The sequence below is a fragment of the Scatophagus argus genome, chromosome 10 (genome assembly GCF_020382885.2).
Source record: "Scatophagus argus isolate fScaArg1 chromosome 10, fScaArg1.pri, whole genome shotgun sequence".
Classification (NCBI taxonomy): Eukaryota; Metazoa; Chordata; class Actinopteri; family Scatophagidae; genus Scatophagus; species Scatophagus argus.
The window spans coordinates 6,291,500-6,302,116 of record NC_058502.1 but is presented as its reverse complement, the minus strand read 5'-3'; the positions used below and the strand labels follow the sequence as shown (position 1 = coordinate 6,302,116).

General features: G+C 43.0%; 2 protein-coding genes and 1 long non-coding RNA gene across 5 annotated transcripts in view; 1 reads left to right on the top strand and 2 right to left on the bottom strand.

Moving 5' to 3' along the window:
• The first annotated feature begins 42 nt into the window (after positions 1–42).
• abcg8 (ATP-binding cassette, sub-family G (WHITE), member 8) lies at positions 43–7,301 on the top strand. Its single transcript, XM_046402797.1, has 13 exons — positions 43–181; positions 1,603–1,704; positions 1,831–1,978; positions 2,336–2,574; positions 2,789–2,921; positions 3,307–3,576; positions 3,760–3,919; positions 4,275–4,376; positions 4,598–4,797; positions 5,969–6,045; positions 6,190–6,457; positions 6,572–6,699; positions 6,864–7,301. The coding sequence occupies exons 1-13, from the start codon at positions 137–139 to the stop codon at positions 6,999–7,001; spliced, it is 2,010 nt and encodes a 669-aa protein (XP_046258753.1). The 5' UTR covers positions 43–136; the 3' UTR covers positions 7,002–7,301.
• Positions 2,445–5,224, bottom strand: LOC124066436. Of its 3 annotated transcripts, XR_006844609.1 has the most exons (4): positions 5,109–5,224; positions 4,578–4,811; positions 2,780–2,867; positions 2,445–2,585 (listed from the first exon to the last, which is right to left on the bottom strand). It is a non-coding gene; the product is annotated as an uncharacterized LOC124066436 (long non-coding RNA). The 3 variants fall into 3 exon arrangements; XR_006844607.1 differs by having other exon boundaries at positions 2,568–2,867; XR_006844608.1 differs by having other exon boundaries at positions 2,568–2,867; positions 4,634–4,811.
• A 1,758-nt stretch (positions 7,302–9,059) lies between the features above and the next one.
• Positions 9,060–10,617, bottom strand: part of lrpprc (leucine-rich pentatricopeptide repeat containing) — a 50,363-nt gene continuing 48,805 nt past the window's right edge. Inside the window, exon 38 of the mRNA XM_046401843.1 lies at positions 9,060–9,344. Within this exon, the coding sequence (XP_046257799.1) occupies positions 9,273–9,344 (72 nt within the window). The 3' untranslated portion in view covers positions 9,060–9,272. The remainder of the gene's footprint in view (positions 9,345–10,617) is intronic.

Genomic DNA, 10,617 nt, shown 5'->3' with positions numbered 1-10,617 from the left:
GGTCTGGAGTCAAACTAAGAGAGAGAAGAAACGGAGAACGTGGGAAAGGGAAAAAAGAGAGGAACCAAACAGGAGAAGAAAAGTTGGGGCATTGACCTCCTGAACCTCCAAACATCAACCGGCAACTTACATCATCATGGACACAGACGCTGGCCTCCATCTTTCAGACAGCTCCTCGCAGGTTAGTCTATTACATGGTATCACATAAGCATCAGGACAAAAGCATGTCGTCATGTCATCATTTTTAGCTGCATTTGTCTTAAGTTCTTCCTCTAAAAAATCAGTCTGATTTCATTGTGGGCATGTTGATCAAAATAGTCCACTGATTAACAATATTTTCTTATTAGCATTGCTGGAAGTTCATTTGTTGCGGTAAAAAATAATTTATTACTTCACTTGACTACGGAGCCCAGCTTGAAGGAAAAAAGTTTTCTTTGACATCACCTTCAGGAAAAATAAAACAGCTGCTTCCGAATCTCAAGTCAAAATGTCAAAGAGGAAAGTAATTTATAATTTATAGTATGTGTAAAAAATGCAGTATTTTATCGTGAAGAATCATAAAATGTGCATTACAGTAATTCATTTTATTTGTCTTTACTCAAGAAAAGAGTAATTCATTCCTCTGACAACTGATGAATATCAGGATTAACTTCAGTTTTTTCCTGTTGTTTGGTTTTCTAATGTGCAGATTGAATAATCAGCTTTAGGTCGCTGTGTTCTTGTTTGTGTTCCCATTTTCTCTAATAATTGTTTGTCATCTATTTGTCTCTACAAAGACAATTGGTAATCCTTTGTAATTAAAGCAAACCGAGCGCTAGTAAACTGTAATTTTCTATCGATAAAGATCAGTACTATAATTACCACAGTTTTATCAGGCATTTGGTTTAATAGGCATACAGTTTCTACAGGCTATACTGTCTAAAACAGCTGCATGAAAAATGGAAAAAACTTTGTATGTCTGAACTACATACAGTACATTTTTTCTAAAGAAAAGTTTACAGGACGGCCTGAAAATGGACATGACATAACGGCATAAAGAGGGTAACAGACAGTGCAGTGTACAGTTTGTTCATTAGCGCTGGTTTGAACTTGAACTTCCTTTTGAATTGAAAATTTCTACTTTTATTCTATTGGAGACATTTAAGGCTTATATAATGGCATCATGGTTAGGGTCATTTTCAAATGGACTCTGGACACACAAAAGATCCCAGGCAACTATTTACACATACAAATGCAATTGACCAACAAGCTTGTTGATAAAGTCCGAATGTAAGATGTGCAGGTGCCGGCAAATTCATCACATGTGAATGGATACAAGATTGCAATTTTAGATTTGAGCTCTTTTTTTTAAAGTCCTGTGAAACTAGCGCATCACTGCAAGTTTACAATCCTACATTTGTGTTGTTGCTAATGGATTATTGCCATCTAAACTAAAATCTGTGGCTTTCTATGGAGTATCTGATACATGAAGGTAGAATTGCTCCTCCACAGATTCACCCTCACACATTTTGAAACCTGTAATTCTGGACAGAACCTTTAAAATAGTGATTCCACATCCATGCCCCTGTGAAACTCACTGACCCGTCTTCTCCCCTTGAACAGCATCAAGACACGGAGTTGTTCTCGACTGAAGAAGACAGCAGTCTCTACTTTACCTACAGCGGAGGGTGCAATGAGCTGGAGGTCAACAACCTGCACTATGAGGTAACTGACAGATACCCGCTCTGCTCTCACATGCAGCTTTTAACTCCTTGACCCTCCTTCGTGCGTGTGCAAGTCTGCATTGTGCACATGCATGCTGAATGTGCTTGCGTGTGCGTGTTTTCCCAGGTTGACACAGCGGCTCAGATCCCCTGGTATGAGAGGTTGTCGGAGTTCAAACTGCCGTGGGAGATAAAAGGAAACAAGCAGACAGCCATCAACAAGCTCAGCCTCCGAGTCCGCAGTGGACAGATGCTGGCCGTCATTGGAAGCTCAGGTGAGACAGACACACAGATTTTAAGTATTTGCCATTTCTAACCTTATTGTATTAGTGGTCTTCTTGGATGATTTGTCTTTCCGCTGTCAGGCTTGGCCAAGGACCTTGTGTCAGCAGCCTTGCTCACACGGACCATCAAATAATCAGTTTCAAACTGCAGTGGGAGACAAGAAACAGATAGAGGACAGAGAAACAATAAAAACTGTCTCTACGTCTTTAGACTTTGGGTGAATGAACTAGACAGAAAGGAAGAATCTGAGAAAAATCAAAGTCAATTTGTAGAAAATAGTGCGAGTGCAACAGCCTATTTTGTGCATCCGTTCTGTTGGTAGTGAACATTTTGTCCTCTCCTCCCAGGTTGTGGTAAAACATCTTTGCTGGACATAATAACTTGCCGTGATGAGGGCGGTACGATGTCGTCGGGTCAGGTTCGGATTAACGGGAAGCCTAACACGCCCCAGCTGGTGAAGAAGAACATCGCTCATGTCCGCCAAGACGACCGTCTTCTTCCTCACCTCACCGTCCGTGAAACTCTCGCCTTTGTCGCCAAACTGAGGCTCCCCACACACTTCACACAGGCTCAGAGGGACCAGAGGGTAAGATTAAGCTCAGCAAACAAATCAGGGATCAAACCAAATCAAAACAGGTGCAGAATGCACGCAGCATGAAGAAGTCCACACTGAGTCTACAAAACATATTCTGCATATAATCCTCATTTGGGCCAAGATGTAACAGCAGCGTGAATTTGTGTGTGTTGTTCAAGACTGATGCTTTAAGTGGCATGAATGTCTCTGCTGTTACCCGTCACAGGTGGATGATGTCATCGCTGAGCTGCGGCTGCGACAGTGTGCTCACACCCGGGTGGGAAACGATTATGTGAGGGGGGTCTCTGGAGGAGAGAGGAGGAGAGTCAGTATAGCTGTCCAACTTCTCTGGAACCCTGGTGAGAGCAACAAGAGACAAACTCCTCTCAACATTCATAGTAAAATTTTTCTGTCTGTCTGGCTTCTCGGATATAAAACCTCATGATCAAACAGAAGAAAATGAGTTTTATGAAATCCTGAAATCAGCCTTGAGTTCAAGGAGTATACATGGAAATGTTCTCCTGGAATTGAAGATGGAGATGGAAAAATGTTTTATGTAAAAAAATATCATATGGCTTGTAACTTTAAACAGAAACTGTGTTATCGTCAGCTCGGTTTTGCATGTCATATTCCCACAGGAGAAGAAAGTAACAGCAGCTGCAATCGCAGTCTTGTCTTTCTTTATTAAAAGCTACACGGTTGTCTGTTTTTGTAGATTTCTGAGCAGATGCTTTTATTTTTCAGGTATTTTGATCCTGGATGAGCCCACGTCAGGTTTGGACAGCTTCACAGCCCACAACCTGGTGATCACGCTGTCCCGCCTGGCCCGCGGAAACCGCCTGGTCCTGCTGTCGGTCCACCAGCCCAGGTCAGATATCTTCCAGCTCTTCGACCTCGTCGTCCTGATGTCGTCGGGTTCAGCCATTTACTGTGGCGCTGCTCGTGACATGGTGCCTTACTTCACTGCCTTGGGATACCCCTGCCCTCGATACTGCAACCCCTCTGACTTCTATGGTGAGTGTGTGTTTAAGACAGCTGTCAGAATAGCATTAGGTGGTGCTTCCTCCAGATCCTAACATTGTCTGAAAGTTGTTAAGGCTTTAAAATGGTCAAAATGTTGTCGCCGTTGCAGCTTTTTCAGGCATCCTTTCCAGCTACTTACTTTTTTAAAGCCACATTTTGTTGGTGTGTGTCCAGTTGATCTGATCAGTATAGACCGGCGCAGTCGGGACCGTGAGGCAGAGTGTTTGCAGCGGGCATCGATTCTGGCTGAGCAGTTCATGGAGAAGGTCCGAGACACAGAGGATCACATGTGGAAACCAGCTGAGACCGACACAGCAGCAGCACAAACTGAAAGGTGTGTGTGTGCCTTTAAGTTTGCTGTCTGCTCTTCTTTTATTTATTCACATATTTGTCTTGTTGTCCCAGAATTTCTTACCTGTTTCTCTGCTCATTATGCGCCCACTCCTCAGTTTAACAGTAACATAACTGAGCAACTACTGGGCATTTTTGGATGGGTTTAGAGGGCTTCCTCCTCCACCTGACACATGGATATTCAACTTTTTACACAGTTTCACACTTTCAGTGATCTATTTGAAAGGCAAAACCCTTTGTGGTTAAATTTTAGCTGTGGACACAAAACTCAGGTCGTTTAAATGTGAACTTAAGAGTGTCGCAGATTAATCACTGAATTTATTTTTTACTCCCTGCAGCCATCAGCAGCTGAGAGCAGTTAAAGGTGAGGAAGTAATCAATATTTCCCAGCAAAGGGACAGACTGCCTGGCAAAGTACAACAATTTGCAATACTTATCAGGTAAGAGTATCACACATAGATGTATTACTTCCAATTCCATTGTCTGTTGCACCCCTGCAGCCCTATCAGATGAAGTAGTCATTAAAGGCTATTAATAATATAACAGCAGATATTGTTAAAATATTTTTTCATACAATACACAGTAACAGGACTCAATGTATTACAGCACTCAGAAGGGACACACATGAACACTGACCTCACCTGTTTTCCTCCCCGCTCAGGCGTCACATGTATAATGACTACAGAGACCTGGTCACCTTGTTGGTCCACGGCTTCGAGGCCCTCCTCATGTCACTGCTGGTCGGTTGTCTCTACTACGGGGCGGGAGAAGAGCGTCTGTCCATTCAGGACACCGTGGCCCTCCTCTACATGATCGGTGCCCTCACGCCATTCGCTGTGGTGCTGGACGTCATAGCTAAATGTGAGCGCTCAGAGCTGTTTAGGAGGATAAAAGTCAGGGGCTTCAACTGTAGTCGAGTCTTCAGTTTTCAGCCTTAGCATAAAACTGTCCAACAACAGCTCCATAATGTGTCGCGTATGCAAAACACCTCATTAGGGTTGTGTATCGGTACAACAGGTGCTGCAAATAAGTAAACAGATGCAAATACAGAAACGCGCTGCATATACGGAAACGTCCTGCAAATAAGAAAAACAAATGCAAAAAGAAAACGCCGCATATCCGGTCATACAACTGAAAAAAGAAAGAAATAACAAGAAAAACAGAATACGTACTTTTCAGGTAGCTTCTCCCAACTCCAATTTTCCTCCCACCCATGACTTCCTTCTTCTCTTTCACTCACCTGCTCCACACGTTGATACGTCCGTTGTCCGTCTCTCGGGTGGAAGCTCACCACTGCCCCTAGAGGTCTGGAGCACTTCCGTTGTATGACTGCATATGCGGCGTTTTCGCTTTGCATTTATTTCTTATTGTAGCACGTTTCTGTATTTGCAGCGTTTTCCTTTTGCATCTGTTTTCTTATATGCAGCGCGTTTCTGTATTTGCAGCGCCCGTCTGTATATGCAGCGCGTTTGTACTTGTCGGCCACCGTAGTATCGGTATGCAATATTTTACAGGCATCTAATGAAATCTCTGAAACTGGTGTCTAAAAGAGGATATCGCAACAATCAGTTCTTCACTCAATACAGAGTATCACGTCATACGTTGAAGCAGGCAAAAGTCCTAAATTTCTAAAATCATCAGAATTGTTTATGGAGTTTGGTTACTGATCCCTTTTCATTTACATCAAGTTAAAGATTTTTAACCCCATTTCACCTGCTATTAAAGGTTTTTCAAGTCAGTTCAAATCAGGTTAAGGTCCAGTGACATTAAGAGTAATAAAAATGATATCCAGGTTCATTTATGACTCACAGTGAAACACTGATACAGAAAATTCTATGAAAAACTCTTTGGAACTTTGATTCACACAATACACACTGTCACAGTACAAATACCACATGTATGTAGTTGTAGAGCCTCTTTAACTTGTGGTACTTGTTACTGGGTTGTGTGTCAGCAGCCATAATCTTTAAAGCAGTCTGATACCAGAGCTTATGATGGCGTACATCATAGACTAACTTGATCTTCTCTGCAGGTCATTCAGAGAGAGCCATGCTTTTCCACGAGCTGGAGGACGGCATGTACTCAGTCTCCTCTTACTTCTTTGCTAAGGTGAGCTTCCTGCATGCCCAGCAGGGGTCAGTCTCGCTCCATGCTGCCATCATGTATGGCTGCACCAACCCAGAGTTGTACAGTGGTGTAAAGTAGTGCTGGAATGTGTGTGTGTATTTTCAAGTATTCTCTCTTCACATTCAGGTCCTGGGGGAGTTACCAGAGCACTGTGTGTTCACCTTGGTCTATGGCCTACCCATCTACTGGCTGGCCGGGCTTAACGAGGCTCCAGAGCGTTTCCTGCTCAACTTCCTGCTGGTGTGGCTGATGGTGTACTGCAGCCGAGCCATGGCTCTGTGTGTTGCTGCCTCGCTGCCCACCCTGCAGACCTCAGCCTTCATGGGCAACGCCTTGTTCACTGTCTTCTACTTGACTGGAGGGTTTGTCATCAGCCTGGAGAACATGTGGCTCGGTGAGGAGATGGATTTATTGTTGGGAGTTGGGAACTGTGGAGATGAGGAGCTTGTCAACAGAGATACTGTTCGGTATGTCATGTTTATGCCCGTGTGTTTTTTTGACTCCCCAGTGGCCTCATGGATCTCCCACGCCTCCTTCATGCGTTGGGGTTTCGAGGGCATGCTGCAGGTGCAGTTCAGAGGAAACAAGTACCCCATGACCATCATGAACATCACCTTCAACGTTGACGGCATACATGTGAGTCAGAAAGAAACCCAGATGCAAACTCACAAGTTTCAAGTTTCCTTTACACATTAGAATTTCTGTTCAATATTTTTTATCTTATGTAAACTCTTATGTAAAACCCATCCATGGACAAACCAGCGTGTTTCTCATGCTGTAATGCCCTGTTTGTCCTGCAGGTGGTGGAGGCCATGAACATGAACCAGTACCCTCTGTACTCGTGTTACCTGGTCCTGCTGGGAGTCTGCTTGGGCTTCATGGTGCTCTATTTCTTGTCCCTAAAATTCATCAAACAGAAGTCCAGTCAAGACTGGTGAATACATCTGGACCAGTTTGAGCTGTTAGAGCAAACATTACCTGAAATCACACACAACATGATGGGCAGTGTTTAACTTTGGGAAGTTTTTTTTGTTTGTTTGTTTTGGTTGCAGCAATGGAAGAAGTAATTTGGGTTCCAGTTCGACTGGTTCGACACTGAGCCGTGCTTTCATTTATCATTTTACTGTTCCTAATAGGATGCTTTACAGTGAGGAGGAGCAACATTTACAATTTCACAGTATTCCCAACATCAAAAACTCCTGTGCTCCTTTTTAATGGTAGAAACACAACACCTCAGCACCTCAGTAGGTGCAGCCTGATGAAAGTGCAGCAGTCCCTCTCATCTTTGACTAATCTGCACAATCTCAGCATATTCTCAGTGTCAACAAAGATAGAGAATTGGGGTAAGAAAAAAAGATTGTACCCATTTTGTGTTGATTGAAGCACTTGTTGCAGTACTGCTGACTGCTGCTGGATGGCAGCAGAGCACTGCAGTGTCATCAAAGTTGAAACTCTGGCTTTTTCTTCCCCTCTCTCCCCCTCTCTCTCCCTCTGGGCAAATGATTAGAGCTCCACTTTGGCAGATATCCATCTGCAGCTTTTGCTTGTTCCGTTTTCAATCTTCTTTTTTTCTACAGCTTTATCTTTTTTGTATATGTAAGGTTATTAAGCTTAACAATGTGTGTGCCAGTATAGGGAGCATTGAAAAAAAATCCTAGTGGAGATTTAGTAAGTCACACTCTGAAAAAAAAAAAAAAGCTTGTACTTGTGTCCTCATAGATTGAAGATTATGCAAGATGTGTGTTTTTGCACTGGTGCAAAAGCCTGATAAATATTTTACCGACATGGTTTGAGTCCAAATTAGTAAAGTATTAAATCAAATTGCTCCACTTGAGCCAGTTTTTGTTTTTTGTCATCATACTTTCTTCTCTTCCTTTATCATTTACTTACATGGTGCAGCTTCGGAACAACGATATTGATAATGTGATCACACATCTTTTTTTTTATGTGAAATCATAAAGGAAATATAAAGTGTAACACCAAAATGATGAGCTGAAAAGTTTCCAACAAACTCCAGGTTCCCTCACTGGTTTCCAAGAAGAAAACTGTTCTGGTCTGCTCTTCTATAACTATTAACATAATTTCATCCCGCCCGTTAACTCTATTCATTTCTACTAACATAGTCAACACTTCAAAATTCATAAAATGTTGGGTTTTATGCAAACTTGCAAAAACGAGCCCTGGCTCATAACAAAAGTTCCAGATGGTCGTGTTGCTCAAATAAGCTCTGCTGCCCAGGCTGACCGTCTGACGTCAACCAGCACGCAATTTTCTTCAGAAATAACCAGTGTGTGTGTGTGTGTGTGTGTGTGTGTCATCTAAGGCCTCCCTCAGATGGGGTCAAGAACAGCTTGTGTTACGTGAAAGAGGAATAACTGGGCCGAGCAGAGGACGGCTGCAGGCGCAGGTCGGGCGACAGGAGAGTAAAGAATCTGGTCTGTATGAAAACATCTGATCGTAGAACAAACCTGTTCAGGCACTTTCAGATTAGAGTTGGTTGAAATCTTTGGAGGGCAATCAAGTTACTACTTAAGTTCTTGAGTAAAGTGTTTACGCCCGCTGTGGTCATGAGCTGTGTCCATATAAATCAAAACATAACCAGAAAACAGTGAGTCAACACAACAGGAAACAAAATAACTTGCATTTGCAAATCATTTTGCTGCCTATGAAGGGTTAATTCATAGTGATTCTCTAAACTTGATTATCTTAAAGTACACTACATACTGTACACAGTTTGAGCGGAGGAGGGACACTACAGTTGTGCAGTCTTAGCAGGAGAGGTGTCACGGATCATCACTGATAACCTTATGCATTTTAGTTAAGTGTTTAAGATGTTTTTGTACAGACTGACTGGGACACCTCGGTGGAAAAGGAGCCATTGTTACTGTAATTATCTCCACTTGTACTTTACCTCCTGCCCTGAAAAAAAAAAAAAAGGTTCATTGTGCCACTAAATACACAGCCATTACACCACACAAAGACCCAGGCACAGAATGTGGATTCCTAACATCGTTTATTACCATAAATAGTTCAGCAATTCTCAACATCATCATCAACATTATCAACAAACAGTGGACAAAGAGTTAACACCCACCATCTAGATATTCAACATTTTAGCTCAAACAATTCATCCAAAACAAACAAAAAAAAAAACAAAGGAAGAAAAAAAATGAGGTTTGGAAGGAGGTTAAGAGGAGGAGGGTGAATCTTTATTCCTCTGCGCTTGTCTCATCTTTTCCAGCTGACTGTCTCAGTTTTTCCGCATAAAACTTAAAGGACTCCTGGAAAGAGAAAGAAACAAAGACCGTTTAGCATCAGCAAACAGCACAAATGCTCACCTGCCATACAGAGAGGCTGGGAGGTGTGTGTGTGTGTGTGTGTGTGTTTCTATCTCGCCTCCTTCCAAAAGTAAACAGCAGCCGAGCCCTCCTGGGTCTGTCTAAATAGCCTCCACCCTCCAACCAGGTTGTCTCGTTTCATCTTTAAATCCCCATTAATACACAAGTTGAGGGATTTGAAGCTCACTCCCCAAACGCGCACTTTCGCTTTCTGCCACTGTTCCTGGCTATTTAATCAGGAAAAAGCGATGTGGCGGCTGTTTGTTTTGTGCAGATTACGCCCGCTTCTTACATTGTACCTTTGCTTATTAATGGTGTAATTAATGCCGATAAATAGCTGGCAGGGGTTTGAAACACTTTCAAAGGGTCAGTTCACCCTCATTACAAAAAACATATTTTCCTCTCTAGATTTGGTTTTACTTTTCCAGGTTGTGAGGTGTCTGTCTGAGAATCTGTGCGAACAAAACACAGAGAAAATGCGTGAAAACTGGTTAATTCTCTCGCATCGCTGCTACGCGGCGCTAAACGGCAAGTCTGTTCGCACGTTTCTGCAGAGACGAACTGCCGCTGTTGAAGGAGCTGACTTCTACCTGGATGGAGAGAAGGGTTTCTGCTGTTTGCAGACAACTTCTGAATGCCTTGACTATTCACCTTCCCCTCTCCTTGCACATCCTCCTGGCTCTCCTTTGCTTCTAAAAACCCAGTCGTCACTTAACTATCCTGACATTCATTGAATAATGCAGCAGCTTCTCTTCTCTTCATCCCCTTCCCTCCTTCTATCTTTGCACTGCAGGTGAGTGATGGGACGGTAAAAGGTAGGCTTCATTCTACACCTGAGAGGGCAGTGTGTGTGTGTGTGTGTGTGTGTGTCCTCTGACAAAAATAGGGCTACATCAACTTACAAAATGTGCAATGTGCTGAAATGCTCAAAAACAGTGTGAGCTAGAAAAAGAGAGGGACTGTTGCAGTGACACCATCTCGCTTACACAATATACAGAGTGTGCTCTGACTGCACGGGTTTCTGACAGACAGACAGACGGACGACTGCCAGTGTCGGTTACAAGCTGCGATGTGCGTGTGTTTCTGTACACACACACACACACACAGTTGCTCATATCAACATGGACGTTTGTGTGTAATTCACTGTGTTTTGGTTTAACGCGGGGTCGGCAGATCAGAGAGTCGGATCATTTATGCATTTTCAGTGCTAATAACA